General features: G+C 40.6%; 1 protein-coding gene across 1 annotated transcript in view; it reads left to right on the top strand.

The window, feature by feature from the left end:
- Nucleotides 1-1,002: 1,002 nt before the first annotated feature.
- The window catches only part of olfm2a (olfactomedin 2a), a 96,105-nt gene continuing 74,156 nt past the window's right edge, over nucleotides 1,003-22,951 (top strand). The window contains exon 1 of the mRNA XM_077558426.1: nucleotides 1,003-1,413. Coding sequence (XP_077414552.1) covers nucleotides 1,312-1,413 — 102 coding nt within the window. The 5' untranslated portion in view covers nucleotides 1,003-1,311. The remainder of the gene's footprint in view (nucleotides 1,414-22,951) is intronic.

A 22,951-nucleotide genomic window follows, 5' to 3' on the forward strand; every position in this document is an offset into this window, starting at 1 on the left:
ATGTTCATTGAATAACTCAAATGAATATTCTTGCCTTGGCTGAGGTATGTTGGCACTCATAGCAGGCTAAATAAATGAATGAATAAATAAATAATATTGGCTGACATATACCAAGCAAGTATTAATATTCTATTTCATTCCTTCCATGAAAAATATTTTTTGCCTAATATGTAAATAAGCTAACCAAAGGTATAATTAGCTCATAGAGTAATGTAGTGCTGTCACTATTAAATATTGTTTAGAATCGATCATTCTATCGATTATTCATCCGATTAATCAAATTATTTAACTGTACAACAAAAGCATGTCCCCCGTTTACTGTTTACTACCCAATGATTGTTGTTTATTTAGTATTGTTTAGTGATTAAAAAAGGGGATTGATGTTGTACTAGCCAGCCTTTTTGAAACTGATTTAGTTACTTCAGTCATTTTGCAAAAAAAGAAACAGATATTTGCAAATGCTTATTTTGACTAAACGCGCAGTAATCAGTCTGCTTTCTTGAAGGACTAGAGAAATCAGCAAATTATTACTGTTGAGAGGCTGAAATTAGAGTATTTGGACTATTTTAAGTGAACAATGGCTCCAAACGAGTACTTGATTATTAAAATACTTGTCCGATTACTTCGATAATCGATTACTTGTCGATTAATTCTGACATATCTAGTGTAATAAAATGCAAACTACAGCCACAACATTAATCAATAATAAATATATCACTACACAGAAGTTTCAATTGTGAATTGCATTATCAAACATTGCAGCATTTTTTTTTCCAGTGTGAATTTGGCACTTGCTTATAATTGTACAAACAGACTTCCACCAACCCCTCCCTTTTCATCATGCATATCCCTCAACTCATGCACAGAAATGCATCATAAATATAAATATGTCACACACACACACGCACGCACACACACGCACACAACAGGAGAGAGAGCTTTTCACATGGTGTGTTGTGTGTGTGCTGCCCCTATCGTCTGCGCGTGGCAAGTGCAGCAGCAGTCACCTTCCAACCTCTGCGCCTCCTCGCCCAGTGCGGGACGGAGGAGGACCGAGGAGACAGAAAGAAAGAGGGAGAGACAGATTAACCGCTGGCCACCTTGACACTATCTCCTAACTCTCGCACCCCCTTCACCGCACACTCTCCAACCGTCGGACCTTTTCCCCACCCTCGCGAATTCAGCGGAAGCTCTGCAGAGGCAACGGCGCCTGTGTGAGCCCCTGTGCCGGGCAGAGCCGCGCGCGTGCGTTCCCCCGGTGATGAGGCTGCTGGAGCCCGGGAGAGGAAGAGAGCAGTAGCGGCAAATAGAATGGATGAGGAGAGAAAACTGCGGAAAGCAAACATTTGGATGAGGATGCATCTCCTCAGTGCCATGTTTCTGCTTGTCATGTCAGCTGTCACGTCCTGCCAGGTAGGAAGCGCAAACTTCACATGGCTGCCTTATTGCATGCCTTGTGATGATGCTGAAAGCTTGAAAGTAAAAAAATAAAAAATGTATATATATATATATATATATATATATATATATATATATATATAGAGAGAGAGAGAGAGAGAGAGAGAGAGAGGGTTAGGGGGGTTCCAGTGTTTTAGTTAATTGCAGTGAATGTTCAGGGAATATTGTGAAATTGTCAAATTCACTTGAGTAATGAATTGAATTGAATCAGTTACGGTTTTTGTTCAATTCTAGCAGTTTAAACAAGTCGCATTCATGCACTTGGGCTACTTCATTAGGCACATCGATCCAGCCATCGACCAGTCTTTGGATTGGTCACCATACCAATTGCAGGGCAACTATAAACAATCCATTCACACTGAAGGACAATTAAGAGTTTTTGAATGAAGCTTTTGGAATCAAAAGGGTTCCTTTTATTCAATAAATAAATAAAAAAAGGTCATGTTTTAGTTGACAGGGCATTTGTGAGCTCATGTGTGTTTTGGCCAGGGACCTATTGAATATTTTTATTGTTACAATATTCTTATTATTGTTTGTTGTAGTTTCAGACTATGAACTGCTTCTAATACGTTACCAGGGCTGGACTGGCCATATGGCGTACAGGGCAGATGCCCGGTGGTCCGGTGTCTTTTGGGACCGATGCCGTGTTTTAAAAAAAAGAAATTCCTCCATTTTACCCCAAGAGGTTGGCTCACAATTTAAAGAGACTAGTACATTAATCCATTTCAAATAAAGACAACAAACTGAACCAACAACAGCCAATATGAATTGTAGAACTATGTGTTAGGCACGGGTCGTCAGGAGTTGGGCCGGGCCAGCGGCTTTCAGTCAAAATGCCAGGGTTGACGTTTTTGTGCCAGTCCAGTCCTGTACGTTATTATTTGAACTTGGAAACAAAAATGTTGTGGTGGTTGGTGTACTTAATGTTGTGGCGGCTGAGCCAATGGCGAAATGGTATCACAGCAGCAGCCGAGTGCGTGCGGCGGAGGGAGCCCACATCCCAGTTTGGTGGAAGGTGACGGGCGGCGATGTGACAGTTGTAAACCGAATCGGTGGCGCTGTAAATTATTTGACCCAGAAACGCTTTGGAGTCAAGAGAAGAGCATGTGAGCCGGCAAAATGGGGTTCAGCCGGTCACCATGCAGATTTTCTGACAGCCTACAAAGCGTCCGCCTGCGACACGACAGGCGGGCAGGCGGTGATGGGCGGGCGGGTGGCCTCGGAGCTGCGGTGGCAAGTACATTAAGCCTCATGGACAGCAAGTCACGTTTCTTCTGTGTGAGTCAAGTGAACCAGCTTGTTCTAACCTGAATTGAGAAGGATTCGTTTTTTGTTTTTTGAAGTAACAGTAATTTGTAGATTGATAGTCAGGGTTGGTGTAATTGAGTTGTTTTAGAGGCTAGGGATGAGCTCCGAAGGCATCCAGAAAAAAACTGACATTTAAAGAACCATGATTATAGAAAGGCTTTTCAATTGAGTGACAGGTTTTTTTACTGGCAGATGCGCTCAATTTGCTTACCAGGGCGTCCGCGGTGTTCTTGTGAATGATAATCCAGAACAATCCAGACCAGCCCCACAACAGACAAAATCTACCAATCTGCCATGCATATAATAAAGTAAATCTAACATTATATTTAGTTATTATATGCTTGTGAGGTGCTCTATTATTTTTGCTCACTTGGTCTCGCTATCAACGGTGTTGTAGTATCTGCGACTATCTGAAATGAATGTGTGACGTGGGACTTGGTAACTCAAGAGTGTTGTGTTTGTTGTGCTTGGGTATAAATAAGCTATATTCCATTTGTTGCCTGAAAAAAAGTAGTATGGATTATGTGCTTTAAAAAGTAACTTAGTTACTTTTTGATTACCTAATTTCAAGTTACATTCATAGTTACATTCAACAAATACCGACAACCCTGCTTAACTCATTCACTGCCATTGACGGCTAAAGACATCAAAAATACTATTCTAACTATTTCTATTAGTTTAACATCTTTTTCTACTTTTGTTAACAAGAGTTTTTTTTATTGTACATTTAGAACAGATATCAAATTTGTGATTAATTGCGAGTTAACGAGGGAAGTCATGTGATTAATTACGATGAAAAATTTTAAACGCCTGATGCCCCGAATTATTTATTATCTTTAAGTCGCGTCAGGCGATTACAATTTTTAATTGTGATTAATCACATGACTTCAATAGTTAACTCACGATTAATCACACATTTTATACCTGTTCTAAATGTACAATAAAAACGTTTTTTCTAGGTTTTCATACTCTTGTTAACAAAAGTGGGAAAAAAGTTTTAACTAATAGAAATTATTTTTTGACGTCTATAACAGTCAATGGCAGTGAATGAGTTCACATAAAAATGGCACCTGGTTTTGCCACGTAAATGGATGTGCATTTTTAACAGTGACATTTAAAACTAAAGTTTGTTTTTATAAAAAATAAATAAAAATAAATAAATAAAGACAACCTTTTTGATTTAACATAATTGTCTTTTATGGATTTCACTTAACATAAATAAATACAATTAACATTTTATTTGTTTTATTTAAACAAAAATGTAATTAAATTAAAAGGCTTTTTTTTTACTTGACATATTTGACTATTAATGTTGTAATGGCAAAACTAAACATTTTTAATGTACATTGTTTATAAATATAACAATAATTTGGGGACCTCCTACATTCACGCAATCCAGTGTCCCTCTTCTTTAAGCTTGAATGCATACTGGGCTGCGATCATTTCTTATCTATTTTGTGATTAATGTAGTGTTATTAAAGCTGCGTAACCTCTGTAAACAACACAGAGTGCAATAAACCTTTACATGTTTGTTTTTATCCAAGACACAAACTCAAAATAGTAACTGTATTTCCCTCTTATAACGCAAATCTCCCTGACTCCTTCCTCCATTGTTGTGCGGGCACGTGAGTCGTCAATGCGCTGAAAACGATGACGTCACTTCCTCAGACGATTTTAAACAGTCCCACAATTGCCTTACATCATGTTCAAGCTGTAAATACCAGAGTTCATTTCTTGTATTAAGTGTGAAATGACCCCAGAATTTAGACATTCTCTATGTACCGGTACTTTTTCCTTCTCAGTAATAAACTGTGGAAAAATATTCAAGTCCGACGAGAAAACTCTGCAATGCAGTGAAGCTGCAAAAAGTGTATCGTGATACATGCATGACACCTGTTAAACATTCCAATTTTACTTTCGATCCTTATTTTATTGGACCCTAGGGTCCACTGTCAGTTTTGACTTAAAAAAAAAATGGTGGAAAAATGACTCTAATCCGCAGTGAGGAATAAACTTGAAGTGCGAAAAGAGCTTTTTCTCCCATTGGCCCTGAGGACATTCATCTCTTAAGAGTCCACACAAGGCAAATTAATCCCGTTAATCTTTTCAAGCATGACCGCAGCGAGAGTAATTTCACTTAACAAGCCGTGATTAAGTCCATATTGGATTAAATATGGTTTGATCCATTGCAAGGTTATCTGGTGCGGAACTGCTTGAATATGTAATAGTGTGACATTTGGAAATTGCACTTCACATCTCATGCATACAACATACACGGTACCTCACGATACGATATGCGATACAAGGCTCACGATAACGATGATCTGACGATACCGCGATTATCGATATATTGGTCAGGTAATAAATTCCACGATTATCTACGATAAAACTACTCAAGACATAAATTGATGTTTTTTTCAATGAGAAAATGTTTCTTTTTGTACCATCACGGAAACAAAATATTAAAACCGGTGTCTTCTTTACAGTGAGTACTTAAAAGTAATTTTTTTTAAACAAATACAAATGTCCTCTTAACAGCGACCACTTTCTGTGACCAAATTAGTGTCTTTCTTAAACACTATTGTCATGTAACATGTCAGTCAGTTACATAGTAAATTGTTCCATTTTATAAACTGTGACAATTTTTTGGGGTGTAACTTTGCAAAAGTAAATAAATAAAATGACTTAAATATTAAATCCAATTAAATCAATATTAACTCATTCACTGCCATTGACGCTATAGACGTCAAAAATTCATTTGAACTATTCCTATTGGTTTCACATTTTTTTCCACTTTTGTTAACAAGAGTATGAAAACCTAGATTTTTTTTTATTGTATTAGAACAGATATACAATTTGTGATTAATCGTGAGTTAACTATTGGTCATGCGATTAATTACAATTAAAAAATTTAATCGCCTGACGCGACTTAAAGATAATAAAAAATTCGGGGCATCAGGCGTTTAAAATTTTTCATCGTAATTAATGGCATGACTTCACTAGTTAACTCGCAATTAATCACAAATTTGATATCTGTTCTAAATGTACAATAAAAAAACTCTTGTTAACAAAAGTAGAAAAAAATGTTAAACTAATAGAAATAGTTCAAATGAATTTTTGACGTCTATAGCCGTCAATGGCAGTGAATGAGTTAATACTTCTCAGAAATTGTGTGCTTCAAAAAGTCGAACCATAAAATATGTTTTAAAATGTGACGTATGCTGAGTCAGTTGCTGGACAGATAATAAATGTCTTAAACAAGTAAAAGTAAGCTCATAAGTCTTCTTCCACTGAAGAATTTCATACATTTCCCTGCCACTCTTATGAGGCGCTCCCCCTAGAGGCCTGCCAGGTAATTGCTCAATAAGTAAAAAAAGAATGGAGCCGTTATAGTGGCTGTACATTAACTCCAAATATCGCGATTCTTGCGTAGGCGTATCGATAATCGGGAGACAAAGTATCACGATTTATCGCGATATCGATATATCGTCACACTCCTAGTGTACACATGACCTTTTCTGAACCAGAAGAAGAAATCTAGCGGTGAGTGTGCACATTTTATCAGTCAAAGTGGTAGCTAATGACTCACCATTAGTTGTAAATATCCTTCCCCTCTTGAGCCAGTTCATACCATAAATGGCCTTAAGGGACAATTTGTTGTAAATGGCTGCATTAAATATTCAAAAGGCTGAATGAGAATGCATCGGCACCGTCTCAGAGCCAATTGGGCTGAAATAATAAAGAATTGATACCTCCCTGCATATGCGGAGCCATGGAGGCGACGCTTTCCCGTCCCCGCCGCCGCGATGGCACCCACATAACTCCAGTATTTCTGGTGAAGTTCCAAACAAAATATTTAGAGTGCTTTAATGAGACAGATGCACTTGTTCATTCGCCGCATGTGTTCGTTAAGTACCCATAAAGCCCCCGAGCCCTCGCTGATATTGACAGACACCTGCTTGGCACAGATGCTTTGCTGAGAAGATGTTTACACTGTGGATGTTCCCAGCGGCCACGGCGGCCACCTTTTAGGCAAATCTGGTCAACATGGGATGGGCAAAAGTGGCAGGCCGTGATTGCCGTGGATGCCTGGCGGGATTTTGTAATCGTGGTGAAGATGAGAAACCTAGTTAGTAGCAAAATGTGGCAAGTAATTCTGACACTACGCAATATTTAGTAGGCAAGTATTTATTCATGGATCTAAAAATGGAAAGTGTGTATTATTGAACATTTGACACATTAGCGCCACATAGGCTAGTTTCCATTTTTATTAGCTTGGCAAATGAATGTAAAACTGTGTAAATAAATAAATAAAGTACATCAATATGTGGTGCTATGTGGTGGTGCATGTAATTTAAAGAGCCGTCATAAAATAAACTGTATTTGTCATAGAATTCCGTGTATAACATGCACCTGTGTATGACACGGGCCCGCACCCCACAAATCACCCATTAAAAAAATGTCATCTCTGTACCTTTGATTTGCTGGTATCCTTTACAATCAGAGTGAATAATGTGAAAACGATTCAAAACATACCAATAAAGTAGAAATGCTTTTAAATGCAGGTTCCAAACTAGGCTCTTTCCCCATACCTGTTTATGGTCTTTCAAGGTATTTTTTAAAATATTACATTCCAAAATTTTGTACACTCTTTTAATAATATTAGTACGCTATTTTTTTTATTTCTTTACTTTGCTTTTGAATCTCTTGTAGTCTGTTTGTAGCTGCTTTTAAATGTTGTACTGTCAATTAGTTCTTAGCCTGGGTTCAATTAAACCCCAGGGGTTCGGTGAGTCAGTCTCAGGGGTTCGGCGGGGGTCAAGACACACACTCAACTCATATGATGCGGTGCGTTTCCTTTACAGTTTTTCACAAAAATAAAAGCGATATTGTAGTATTTGGATAAAGTACAATTTGGACTTGCCGGTGTTCCCATTGAAGAGCGTTTCGCTTCTGAGGCGCAATTCTTGAAATGTCGCTTCTCGCGGGATCTCGCACTTCCGTAGGAGGTGCTCGTGATGTTTACGGAAGACAGACGCCCAAAGTTGTTAATGTTACTTTAAAAACATCTCATTGGGCGAGTTCGGGCATTTGATGTTGGTGTTGTGTGTGTGCGCGCTTATAACTCGTGTTATGGTGCGGACGGATGGATTTTGCTCGTTTGCGCGTTCCCGGGGGCAACGGCCATTTCTCATGCAACGATATTGGGACGTGCGTTGAACGGCGCCATATTGGCTCCATAACTGAATCGCTTTGTGCTGAAAAAGACTTGTTATCACCTCCGGAGGCAGCTCCGACACAAAAGAGAGTAGCCCCGTACTTCCTAACTTCCTTTCCAGCGTGCTGGGCGGGGGTCACATGACTACAGGGAACGCGCAAAAAGTGTTTCCATTAATTACTCTTTTGCAAAATGCTCCTATTTTGACACGTCTCAAAAACCACCTCATGAGAGTGTAAAAACTTTCTTGCGATATTTGATAGTTTATTAAAAAATCACGTGTTTCCATTACCAGCTTGCTTTTGCGCAAAACTGAGGGTAAATGAAACGCACCTATTGGCTGCAGCACATCACGCTATATTGCTCGGCCTATTTGTGCTGCTGGGAATCTGGCGCACTTAGTGATAGTACGTCATGTGGTTTCTTTATTGTCGTAATCCTTCATACTATGTCGATCAAAAAATAAGAAAGTGGTCGGGAGAATATGTGCAATATGAATTTACATGTATATCGAAAATACCTGAGCATATTAATTGATGAATCCCTTAATTTTAATTTGCATGTCTTGTGCCTTGTAAAAAGGCTAAAGCTAAAACTGGGTTTTTATTTTAGAAATAAGCAGTGTTTTTATTTTATTGTAAAAACTATTTTTTTGTATTTTTACCCGTTTTAGACTATAGTACTCTTTTATATATGTGTGGGGACATTTCTACTGTCTGGGGCGAGAACTCCACTTGGAGGTAAACCTATGCTGCAGATTTATTTCTTTTAATTACGGATGTGCTTTCTTCCAAACGCCTGCTAAAGTTGCGCGATATATCTCAAGGAGTGGGAATATTAGGTTACTGTGTGGTCCCACTTGAGAAGGGGCCGGTCCAAAAAGAACCGGGCAAAGTTGATGGAATGCGAACACTTGAACGTTTTTTTGCCGCTCCAAACTCCAAAGTGCAGTGGGGCTGAAAAGCTAATTGGTTGTCACCCTCCAGCAAGGAGTCACAAACCTCTTGTGTACACAATTGGCTGGATTTGGCAACAATTTAGCTGCCGCCCTGTTGCGCTAGGAGTTATGATAAACAAAAGGTTTGAGGAGTCCCAGGATTTAAGGGCGGATGAAGTTGTTTTCCTCATTCCAGATGATTGTAATGATAGGAGAAACTCAGCCAGGCAAACCCACAAAGCAGGCATCACAAAAAGGCTGATGTTTAGGTGACAGGGAGACGTAATGGAAAATTGACTTTTTAATGGCATACAAATAGTAGCATCTCTGGAGTGCTTGCCCACCCATCAAGTGTGAAATTACACAAGCAAGTCTTTTCTTAGCTTCTTATTTATTTAAATGTGTCCGTCAGCGAGTCGGATTGTATCATTACAAGGGTTAAATAAATGTTTATATTAGCCAGTGACGGCTTTGTACAAACAGAATTCATTTGCAGTCTGGATGCAGAGGAGTGAACATCATCTCTTCCTGTCGTAGAGTCTCCAAAGTCCAATAACACCACAAATAATTGGTCAATTTGACAACACCGGGTCGCTCTCACTTTCCAGTCCCAGTCGTCATGGTAACAAGAGCCACATTTTGTATTTGCATGAGCCTGAAATGCCCCCCCAAAACCGAACGATTTCAATATGTGTCACGAAAGAAAGAATTGTGCTGCTCAAAAGGGTTGGACACAGTTGGGTCAAAAATAACCCAACTGTGGGTCAAAAATGGACCCACCCTACAACTTTGAGTCAAGGAATGGGTCTTTTAGTGTAAAACAACTCATAAATATTGTTCACATCCTTTACTTGGGTCAAAAAATTGGGTCATTTAATTTAAAACAACCCAGAAAGTTGGGTCAAATTGACCCATCAAGTGGATCGGTCCATTTTTGATCCATAAATGGGTTACTTTTGACGCAAGTGTTTTTAGAGTGTACACTCAAGATGGTCAACAATCAATTCCACACAAATCTTCAACAATCAATGGATTGATTACCATTGCAAACATAAGCAAAATCAATATGTGAACATTCAAGCAGCCAAGAGTTGAAAAACATTGACGCTGACACAAAAAATGCTGCGTCAGGACCTGAGGACCACGAGAGCAAACAGTCCGTCACAGCGAGGCAGGGCAAACATCTGAGTGGGCTCACCGCCAATACGGACATCTGCGATTAGCCCGCAGGCCTCCCTGCTGCACTTTTAGCCAAAAATCTCATCCACTGATCAAGGCCAAGTCAACAATACAACCTCACTCACATCACATGCGCCTAAAAATCTCCCAAAGTCCATTACGTTGCACTCTTACAAAAAGCACCAAACCTTGTTAAAGTGCATCGGGCGCATTTAGCAGCAAGACTCGGGCTCTTAAAGGCTTTTACTGACTGAGAGGCAGGTGAGATTGCCTGTTTTCGTTGAGAGAAGGCCACGAGGTGACAGGCTGGATTGACTGACCTCTACAATGACAAACAACAGGAGTGGAAATCTGCTCGGTGCGTAAGGTTCGAGAACCTGCATTGGTCGTATTGCTGTACACACCTTTTGCTCTTTCGATGAGAACACGGACTGATACGTGCGTTGTCAGTGTGTGGGTGTGTGAGTGAGTTAGCTGGGCCAGCACACCTCCACCTCCTTGAGTGCGCACTCCCCCTCCCGCCACCAACCACTTGCGCAACCAACGTGATGCCTCGCAATCATACACAGATAATGGCATTGCATTATGTCGCCGTCTTGGTGGCGAGATTGAACAGTAGCGCATGATTGGACATGATGATGACACGGAGATGCCACCCAAAAGACGCTTCTCTCTTTTAAAAGAGATTGTGTTGGAAGTGCTGCATTACATCAGCTCTAGGCCACTATTTCACGTGACTGTTTTAAAGTGCTAGTATGTGTGATTGTGATTCATTGATTGAATAATGGATTGTTAGCCTCTCCACAGAAAAGTGGAAAGAGGCTTATTTACTCGTGTTTTGACAAAGGAATTATCTATGTTAAAATTTTACTATAGCAGAACAAAGTGTCCGAGGCTGAGCAGGGGCTCAGGCTTCGAACCTCAGCGGAGGATTTTCTATCTTTGCATGTTCTTATTTTTCATATTTGTAATGTATGTAAACATTAGTGACGTGCAATCAGGATAGGCAAGGTAGAAACTGCCTACCCCAGGCTGAAATGAAAGTTTAAACCGTTTGGTTTTTTCCATTTACAGACGCTCCCCAACTTACGAACGAGTTACGTTCCGAGCGATCGTTCGTAAGGTGAATTTGTTCGTAAGTTGCTTCAGTGCTATATTTTGTATTATAATTTATGTTTAAAGAGAATACGTACAGTACTGTACTACGTATGTTAGAGAGAGAGAGCGAGAGACACACAGTATGTACATGTACGTAATAAGATAAATAAAATGAAGTTTAACTTACTTTTGGAAGATGTACTCGATGCTTAAGGATTTGATGGAGGAGGAGGAGGAGGATTTTATATCATGAGAGGTTCTTCGTCGTCGCTGGAATGGGCTTCAAAAGTTACTTCCTCCTCCGTAACTTCAATGTAGGAAGAAGTTGAGGGTCGCGGAGAAGAAAATGAGGGTTGATGAGTATCTTCCTTGGAGGATTTACTAGAAACTGGCCGAAAGAAGCGATCTAACGACGATTGCACGACGATTCTTCTTTTTTCATCATAAATGATGCGGTAGCACTGTATGGCATCATTCAATTGATTTGCAACCTTTGTGCAACGTTCAATATTTGGGTCTTGCTGCTCGAAAAGTGCGATGGCTTTATCTATGAGCGACAGGCGTTTCTTCTTCTTCCCCCTCCTCGACACGTTGCTGAGCCTCCAATGCTGGGTGAGCTCTCACAGCGCCAAGCGTCGGTATTAGCGGCGGAAAGAAGCACTACAGTACTCGGAAAAAGGTGCGCAATACAAAATCGAACTTACAGCATCTCTTTCCGAACATTTTTTGACATGCGCGCATGCGCGCAGACATGTTCGTATGTACCGTTGTTCGTAACTCGAATGTTCGTAAGTAGGGGAGCGTCTGTATTTTAATTATTTCTTTCATTTCTACCTATAGGTTTAAAAGTGACAACATTTGGTGATTTTTTAAAAATGACTCGTTACTTCATCTGGCTTGCAGGCAAAAATGCTGTAAATAGTATCCTGCTGAAGGCACACCGACCGCTACTGTGCTTTTCCCAGCCCTGTCTGCGTAGCGATGTGTGTTTGCGCATGCGTACTCAGTTTCCCAGTAGAAAAGTCCTTTACGCAAATAGGCAGATCGCTACGCAGCTTTTTTACGTCGCTGTATTATTCCTATACAAACGTACTTTCGCACAGTGCATTCGTGAATTCAAAACACAGCGGTAAGATGACGTAACTCTGGAGAATATAAAACTATTTTCACACCTTTTTTTGAAATGGAAAACGCCATCTTTTGAAGGATGGGAGACCAACGTCTTAGCTACCGGATCTTCAGCAAAGTAAGAGACGTTTCCGTACTTTTCACAAAGAATGGTGCAAAAGGAAAGATTGACGCTGGATGTGCTTCGATTAACTGGCTGTTTCACTTTACATGGTGTTTAGCATTGCTGCTGCTAGCTTGATTTTGTGAGCATTTAGGCTATTACATTTTTTCCGGGCGTCCGAGCGCGTTTGAAATTGTCCGTTTTTCGTTGTGCGGCAAATGGGAGGCAGAGTGCACTGCAACGGTTAATGTGGCTGTGACGGTGGCCCAGAACTTTAGCTGAGTGGCAAATGTTGAGCTACGAACCGGAGGTGATGGGTACGAACCCCTCTCGAAGTAAAAAATAAAAAAATATATAAAAAAAAAAGATTGCGGAGCAAAAAATGTAAGACTTCAAAAGACAGCAATGTTTTGTTTTGTTTTTTTCTACCCATACAGAGGAGGCATATGTTTAAATAGTTTGAATGTATGGCACCTTGTATCTGAGTATCAAGTATCTCAAGGTCAGGCTGAGTGTCCTCTTTTTTTTTGGTAATGAAAATATGGTCACCCATTGTACACTCGCCTGCCGACACACAAACTTGTAATTGGTGTGTGCGTCTGCCTGCCTACCCAAACCTAGAGCTCACTGCACGTCACTGGTAAACATATACTCTTCTGTTGTGTTTGGACACAAATCTGACTCATATTTCTTCTCATAACTCGCACTCGCAATTGCACTTAACAAATGCAGCTCTTTGGCTTTGGATTCAGCATGAGACTCGGCATTGCGTTAATGTTTTATGTTGTTAATTTATTGTTTTAAAGCTGCTCTTTGCTCAAAATTATCTTTACAATAGCCTTTTCATTTGACCATTTATGACTGAAAGATCTTCTAATTAGTAGATTAACACCATAGCTGTTCACAATGGGAATTCCTACAAGTCTCTGGCCAATTGTTTTCAGACTGGATTTGGGTTTGAATTTCTCGGACTATGTTTGTGGATGTGGCATTACGTGCGCATTGTCTATGTGAAGACGGGTGTGTGCAGTTTCATTTTTCAGCCACAGGTGGCAGTAGTGGTTCAAAATTGAATTATGTGCATTCAGTAGCTTTAACTGTCTTTGTTTTTACTGTATGTGTCTAAATTTTACTTTATGTGTACACTTTATATGCAACTATGGTTGATTTTAAAGTGCTCGATTATTAAATAAAGTAGGGATGTTTAATACCACTTTGCTTAGACCGATACCAGTTTGAGTACTCAGCTCTTGAGTAGTCACTTAATAAGTATGGATACCACTAGTACTTTTGATACATAAAATTTCCCTCCAAAAACAATGACATAATTTTAAGGAAATATACCTAAATATCCCAACATTTTTCCTTAAATTTATAAACAATAAATCAACACATTTATGTCTAATCATTCTTGATATGGTGTTTTGTAATGCCAATTAATTTATTGTTTGTGTTGATCAAATAACACATGGGTAGAAGACTTTGGAAAAATAATCACATATTAAATCACAATCATCATATTGATGAAAAACAAAATCGCAATTGCATTACTTTATTTCATTCAGCCCTACACACGGCATACTAAAAGACCTCATTTCTTCATCCAATTAAACAGACAGCCACATGTAACAATGTTTGCTTATGGAGGTCCTGTCCTCCCTTTCCTGTCATGAAGGAGATTCGTGAACCCAAACGTGTGTCCGTAAATGACCGTTTAGTCATTCCGAGCCACAGACTGGCCACGGGTTCCTTGGGGGGCCGCGTGGGCTCTGTACGACCTCGGTCACGTTGTTTTCTGTTTCGTAGAAAAACCTCCAGGCCTGTTGCCCTAACGTGACCGTCCATGTTCACAAGGACCGAGCTCGTGCGACTCGGAAATTGTCATCCCTGCGGTCTGCGAGGGGAAAGCGTTGTTATTAATGCTTTCTCATGTACACAAATGTGACATTTTTCTTACTGCCACACGGTTTAATTATGGCTAAATAATGCACATGTACTTTCTCCTCATATTCTCATGTTATGTGTGCACTCATCTGTCAAGTGTAAGGTCGGGTGAGATAAACACGATCCTTGTATCACATTCTAATATCCCCTCCCCACCCACTCCCTCACTTGCTTCTTTTCCTTCTGTGCCAGTGTGTGCTGGAGGGCGCGCGACTCCCAGAGGTTCACGTCTGTGACTCTAAGCAAGAGTGACATTCCTCGGACATCACCCTGACCAGGGACACCCATGCGCATGCACGTGCACGGCCCCATTCACGCATACACACAAGCTGTGCCTCTCTCTGCCTTCTGCTCGCAAATTCACAAGCATGTTGACGATGGGCTCTGAGTCAAAGAGCAGAGCGACGCATGGCATGGATAGTGGGGCAGCAACAGGGGGTGTCGTGTGGGGGCGGTGGAGGTGAGCAGGGGATCAACTGTGGTAGCATTAGTACATCTCCTTAGCTGATTTTTGTTTTATTATTGGGGCTGCATTTACAGAATAGGATTGCTTTGGAATATTATTATCACAGGTAGTCTGAGGTCGAAGCAAGCTCAGTGGCACTTACAGTGTTGGGAAAGTTCATTTTCTACATGTACTAGTTCAAAGTTCAGCTCGCAAATTTTAAAATGAACTAGTTCAGTTCATAATTGATTTTTTTTTTTAACTAAGTTCTAGGGGTGTTAGAAAAAATCGATTTGGCAATATATTGCGATATTACAGTGCGCAATTCTCGAATCAATTCGATATGCGGCCGAATCGATTTTTAAACATCAATTTTTTATGGGAATATTCAACAAAACGTCTTACTTAGGGTTAGGATTCACACATTAAGCATATATTAACATATACATTAAGCTCATAGTTCTTTTCTTTTTTTTTAACTTATACTTTAAGTATAACTTAGAAGGACATTGAGAAATTAAATGAGTAGGAAAGTAATATAAGATAAACTAAAATAAATAATGCATGACAATTTGAAGATAAAAAATAACAAAAATCAAAACAGACTCAGATTGTTCCTGAGCGTGTTGGTCTCTTATGGGGAGTGTGGTGCCACGTATGCATAGAGGTCACATTTGAGTTCTGTTAATAGAACTCGCTTTTCACAGGTTGGGAAAATGTGTGCCATTGAGCAGTATTATCTTTATCTTCCCCTTTGTTTGTTTTTCAAAAGCTTTTGTGTGTGAATATTCGTTATTTGAAGTCCTGTTAGCATTTGAATGGGATCCTCCATCAACTTTAGCATTCACGCTAGTAATGTTTTATAAACGAAGCATGTGCTGTATTTAAATATCTAATGTATGTATTTCTTCTTGTTGTGTGTTGCCGTATTGCCTTACAACTGTTCGTCACCGCTGGGGTTGCCATATAATGGCATTTCCCGCCCAATTAAGGTCTTTACTCTGGTCTTCTAACAAGAGAAAACCTGGCAACTTGGATAAAAAATGAACTGCGTTCAAAGTCGTTAATTTGCCCCAGAATGAGTTTGTTCACAGAAACGCTCACAAAGCAAAAATGCATTATGTTCAGTTCACGTTTGCTCAAAAATATAAACAAGTTTATGAACTTTCATTCATTGAATTCATACAGGTACAACACTGCGCCGCAACAGCGAGCTAGCGATGAGCTTCGGCTGGCTATTCGTGGCTAAACACGTGGAAAATCTACAACTGCTAAATGTCTTATATGTCGTACGGGAGGCCGCCAAACAAAGTGGTTGTCAAAACCCAATAAAAGGTTCTCCGGTTTGTAATTTTAGAGTCCTCTCAAGACCAATTATGGCAGGAACAACAAATTGCCTAAGAAGGTCTATGAGCACTCGAAGTACAGTAAAGATAGCCTGCGGAAAACACAGTTTGATCCCATAAATACAGCCACTCCTTTTTTGCTTTTTCACGTGCATACTTTTTTGGGGCCATTGCAGCACACGGCACCTCCTGACCAGACTTGTGTGCGACCTTGCCTTTCCCGCACCATGAATCTTTTATGAGCCCAGCAATGTGGGTTTCTGACGAGGAGATTGGAATATAAATATTGCTGTTGTGCCCAGAGCTCCTATTGTGCACGGGAACAAAAGGATCGGCGAGATTGCTGCTAATTGAGCGTCGCACTTGAGTTTTATCAGAAGACAATGTATCAGGGAGTGCTGGACAGAAATAGACGTTACCTCCACCTGTTTGATCTCGCAAGTACATGTCTGTGCTCGGATCCCTTTTCCCCATGTGGATCTCTTTCAATTGCAGATTTTGTACTTCAGAGTTGATCACCTTTTGCTTAGCCGTCCTTTTTTAGCATAATGTGAAACGGCCTGACTGAACGAGCTGATAAGCGAGGGCCTCTTCCTCTCTGAGTAATCTCCATATCATTCAAATTCTATGATCCATGCCACTATTATCCCAGAGCATCCTCTCCTCACCACCATCAATGCGACAGCTGTCCTCCCCTGCCGAAACTCCCTCAGCAGTGGAGTTTTTATTCCGGGCTAATGAGAGATGAGAGCTCGGCGCCATGGCGGAAGTGGGCCGGTGAGAAGAGGCATTTAATCGATATGTTTTCCGCCCGGCGCTGTCAAAGCCGTTTGGTGAGGCGGCTGATGAGGTGATGCCGGGCCTCTCTGGCTGCGTCGTGACTTCAAGGTTCCACGCAGGCAGGCGTGGAACCACCAGACGTTGCTGCAAATCAAGCAGCAGCTGGAAGAGCCGCAGCCCCGCCGTGAGGAACTTGGGGTGCTTTGAGAGGGAGGCTACATTCAGGTGTGCGATAACAGAGTGCTCCGTGGAAGGAAGAGCTTTCAGTGCATTATACTGATGATCGAACACCTCAGGGAGTTCCGCGGGTTGAAATAACAAATTCACGCGAGCTGTGAATTGCAAAAGATGGGCGCAATCATGGCTGGTGGCCAGCACAAAGGCATTTGACAGCGTTTGGTAATAGTACAGCAAATGAGCAGTGCCTTGGAAATGAAAAAGAAGACAAAGTGGAGTTGGTGGAAATGAAAAGTGGAGATTACAGGCGGGGATGGAGGGAGAAGACTGAGTGCCGCCCGACTGTGCCTGCAGCCTTATCATCTCTCCCGTCCTTAAGCAAAGGCATAATAATCATTAGAAGCATCTTACTTCATCACCATTTCTGTTCAACCAGCAGGTGCCAACTTTGCTTGTAGATCATCTTCAATGTGCTTCACATCTCTTTATCGGCACATCCAAGACACAGCATGGGCACCGCTTACTTGGAATTTGTCCATCCATCCGTTTCCTCTTTATTAAGCTCATAGATGAACTGGAGCCTATTCCAGCTGAGTGTAGCCCCGGACTGGCTGGCAGCCTGGCACACGTGGCAAATCACTCACACTCACGTAAAATATTTAGTCTTCAATGAACCAAACGTGTTTTGAGATGTGGGAAGAAGCCAGAAAATGTACATGAGGGAACATACCGAAGCACAGGGAGAACATGCACACGCCACACAGGAAGGCTAGAGCTGTTATTTCAACCCACAACCTTAGAACTGTGAGTCAGTTGTGTTAATCACAAGGCAACCTCGGCTTGGGGAGTAACGGAATACATGTACCGCCGTTACGTAATCATATTGCAAAAAAAATGTAACTGTATTCCATTACAGTTACAGGAAAAAACATGTAATAAGATTACAGGTACATTTATTAAAAATGGGGATTACTTTGAGGGATTACGATTTCTACTATGAGAGAGAGTGTGAAGGAGGGTGTGAGAGAGAGACACAGACAGAGAGAGAGAGAGAGAGAGAGAGAGAGAGCGCATGCACGCGCATGCGAGTAGGACCGTTGCTACATGTCGGGGAGGTGGGAACGAACGAACTGACTCGTCGTGTCCTCCACACGCGGGCAGTTTGAAAAAGCTTCACGGACGGGAGGAAGAAATGGCGACCGGTATTCACTGGAACTTACTCGGAGTGAAAGTTTGAGCTGAGAGTCCAGCGGCATGCTACGCACTGTAGCTTCTTGCTAGCTAGCCCGCTAGCCTACAAACATAATGTGAGTTACACCTTCCAAACAAATCTTCCTCCCACCAATTCACTATTTAAACATCATACACAACATATACGCGGCTAAACTTGTGACTGGGATTATGACTAAATCTGGGCAGAAGATACACTTCACTATCTATCTATCTATCTATCTATCTATCTATCTATCAATCAAACTGTGAAGTGTAGTTGCTTTCAGTGACAGTTCAAAAACAGCATATGGCCTTCAATCAATCAATCAATCAAACAACAGCCTTCACGTTTTTAATTACACAAGGATTTTTGCTATTTGTAGGCTGCCCGGGTCCCTATCACCCGCAAATAGCAAGGGCACATTGTATAGAAAATATATTGTGGTGATATTTATTTTAATTTTGTCTTCATGAGCATACTCAATATTGCAGTAATCCAAAAGTAATCCAGTTACATTACTTTAATATTGTAGTACTTGGATTACGTTACTAACTACATTTTTAGCAGGTAATTTGTAACTGTAATGGATTACATTTTAAAAGTAACCCTCCCAACCCTGATTGTAATGTATTGTGCAATGTTGTATACATCCATGCTCCTTTAGCAGTGCAACATAAATGTTTATCTGTAGAAGACATTACCACAAAGCAGTATCATTGATACACTAACATTAACCTAACCTTTGTTGTTCATACAATTTAAGCGTAGCGTATCAAAAAAAACTCACAAACTAATACTCTATTGGATTAGACACAATACAGTTGACCAACCAATTTAGGACTACCTTTATACTTTTTTTTTTTTTAATAAAAAAAAAAAAAGACTACCTTTTTACGGGCTTAATATTGTCATAGTCTATGAATGTTTTACACTCTAAAAACAGATGGTTCAAAAAATAGCCCAACTATGAGTCCGAAATGTACCGATTCTCTACTTGAGTCAATTTGACCCAACTTTGAGTGAAGAAATGGGTCTTTCAGAGAAAAACAACTCATAAATATTGGTCAGATCCTTTACTTGGGTCAAAAAATTGGGTCCTTGTGTACAAAACAACCCAGAAATTTTGGGTCAAATTGACGCTTAAAGTGGATCGGTCCATTTTTGATCTATAATTGGGTTATTTTTGACCCAACTGTTTTTAGAGTGTACTTGCCGGATTGTGGCTTGAGTGCGATGCTGACGTTCGGAACTTGCTAATACCAGAGCTAGCAAGTCCTTTATCTACTTCTACACCACGTATCCAGCAATGTAATCTTTTTGCAAGAGTTGTACTGAGTGGACTGATCATTTATTTGTTCAAAGTTAAGCCACTCTTTCATTAAGCCACTCTTTTATTCAGGGCGCTTTCCCCACACTTTGGTTTGGCAGGCGAGCATCCAATGAAGAACGGTTCTTGTGTGCTCAAACCCCCCTTGATATTGATTAAGTTGATCTTGATATATATTGATATTAGAATATTGTCCTTGGGTACACATGAAGACAGAACATGTATACCAGTTAGCGTGCACATTGGCTTTTGTTTCGACAGCTCTCAAAGCTCTTTAAGCAGAATGGCTCATTATTTAGTACACAAACACGACCACGGTTTCAAGGTACTTTAAAGACTGTGAATATTGTGACATCCCTAATCATAAGGGTTTTTCCCCATCAACGTCATCTGGCGGGCCAGATATAATTAGCGGTGGGCTAATGTTGCCGACATTGCTGACATTGCCCAAAATCATTTGTGACAGATGTATGGATTTTCCCAATGAGGGATGTACTTTTTTTTTGTTTCACCTTGACAGAGGAGCGAGCAAAATGTCGAATGCTTTCGTAGAAAACTCTCCTGATAATTGACTTATTTATCTTCCTGGTGCATTGGCTTTTCTATATGCATCTGGCTTCCTCCTGCCTTGGCTGGCTCCATCGGAGGGAAGTGATCATGCCGGAGGATCTAATGCAGTAATCCTCGTTACATTTCTAAAGCGAAGGGTTGAGTGCTTGAGCGATGTGATGAATAGGTGGTATTCAGGAGAGGGTCTCTATTCTCTTTAAGCGTTGACGCCTCAGGCGGCAGGAGCTCTTGGGCCGAACGCTCGTCGCTCGGTCCCAGTTTGAATGCGAGCAGCGAGTGGTGGAAGGGCATCAGAGAGGAACGCTTCTTACTTGCGCAGCATATTTAATAATGGAGTGTTCCGGATTGGCCATTACGCCGACAGGAAGTGAATAGATCTGTGATGATCTGATCAAAACGGACGTAAAAAAAAAGTTACATCTATCCAGCCACTCTCGAAAGCGCCTCTTCTCATTAGGCTGTGGATGAGTTGAAGCCAATAAAAGCTGACTTGTGCAAGAGGCAGGGGGCACCCGGGACTTGTCACCATATAGACAGTGAGCATTTACACTCACACCTAAAGAAAAGTTAGCGTTTTAGTATAATACAGTCATGAAGACACAGCCAAAGAAGACTTTCACAACTACTGTAAGTGAATCAAGCAAGCTACTATAACATGAGCCATTTTTCACAGAGGATAAATAAAATATGCCTGCCAATGTTGTTATATTTTCTGTCTGTATATGTTGAAGCACTTTTTGTGTTCAAATATCCATCATTTAAAGGCTTATCACACCGCAGCTATTGATGAAACCAGTGGCTCTCAAAACCGTTCTGCTGAGAACGACATTTTCCTTTTATCACCAAATCGTGGCCCACTTTTATATGAATCAAGAAAAAAAAAGCATCATTAAAAAATGCCTTTGAAAGTATGTATAGCAAATTTTACACACACACCAACAACACAGTAAAGTCGTAATTATAGTAAATACAGATAGGGGAGGGGGAAAAAATGTCCGATTCGTAGACGCATCGCGATTCAGACAAGGACGAATCTGAATCGATACACAAATGTCCAATTTCGATTATCAAAATATGTCGATAAAGGTAATACCGAATGTTCCAAAAAAAATGTTTTAATTATTATTATTATTTGAATTTATTTATATTTTTTTTTCTGGAGTTCAAATGTTCAAATTATTGCGGAACTTAGAAGTGCTATACACGTCATCTCCGGGACACTTTGGGAAGCGCACACACTGACACGCGCGGCGCACACGCAGCAAAAAGCTGCTTCAAATTTAAAAGCAGCTTCTAAAATGTCGAGAGTAGAAGTAAGCTGTGTCTTGCTAAAATAGTCAACTTTGGAATTGTTGGTGCAACGGATCATCTTTGATTCGTGATCCATGCGGATCGCGCACCAAGATCCGGGCCGCACATGATCCGCGAATTGGTTGTGAAGAAAAAAAATGTGCACATTCAAAAAACTCGAAGATCATGTAAGTCGCATGTATAGGATATTTTGGCAACCATGGGTCAAACGAGTCCTTAAGTAATTATTCGGACACCTCAAATTAAAAGCAGCAAATCTGGATGATCCGAAAAACTTTCTGATCTGTGACTCAAATCCGTGATCTATTCAGAACCGTCAGCCGTAAACTAGTAAAAGTCAAAGTTGTGTGGTTGTTTTAAATATGCAATATACAATACAGATCGCGTTGCTCATTGTTTAGTTTGACGGTAATTTGCTATTTTTGTTTGAATTTTAAAATAATGATGTTTATTTTTGAAGATTAAAAAAATAAGTTGCCAATCTGAAAAGGCCTCCTTGGATACTGATACTTGTAATTTGATTTTCAGCCCTGAAAAACAACAACATATGAGTCTATCTGTATTGTAAATAACGCATGTTCCCAGAGATTTAATTATTCTATTATGAGTTGATAGATTGTCTTGGACTGCACTTACAATGCAAATTCTCCATTGTCTCTATGGGTATCATTCACATTTTCATTTTAAGTCTGGGTAACAGGATGTGTTAGCCTCTAAATCTCATTATTTCTTGTCAATCTAATTCCCCGCGCTTAGAGGTTGAATCTCAGTTTGAAAGCATCCTTGTCCTTTTAGCGGCGTCAATCAGTCGCAAGTCAACAATCGCAAGTCCCAGGAGGAAGCAACATTGGAGTTGGAGGTGTCCATTTTTGTCTTCAAGACACAGGAGGCTGCCGCATGGGGATGAATAGCATTTCCCACTCCCTCTTTTGTGGATGGAATATTAATGTGAGCAATGGCCTTTGTGGTACCTCCCAGGCTGCACTCACAAATAATAGCATTGAGCCCAGTAGATTTGTGTTGGTGCTCAGACTGAGGAGCCACAGTTGGCATATCACGCCATTGGCAGTTCATTTTACTGCCCGATATCACATCTGTAACTGGAGAGGCGCCGCCCGATGATGGCACATGACCCCATGGCGGCCGCCTCTTTTGCGATATGGCGTCATCTCCCCACCCTCCGTGAACTTATTATCATTCCTGCCTCACACTCAGCTCCGCGCGAGCCGCGCATTTCTGCCCCGCAAACACATTTGCTCCGTTTTGAGATTTTCCGGTTCTGTGTGCAATCGCCCAACGGATCAGTGACTTCTCTTGTGAAAATTGTGGTTGAGCTCATAGGAACACGCCCCTCTTATTTGGAACCAAAAATATGATTTGACACGGAAATATTTATTGGTTCTTAGATG

Source organism: Vanacampus margaritifer, chromosome 2 (assembly GCF_051991255.1).
Source record: "Vanacampus margaritifer isolate UIUO_Vmar chromosome 2, RoL_Vmar_1.0, whole genome shotgun sequence".
NCBI classification, from domain to species: Eukaryota; Metazoa; Chordata; class Actinopteri; order Syngnathiformes; family Syngnathidae; genus Vanacampus; species Vanacampus margaritifer.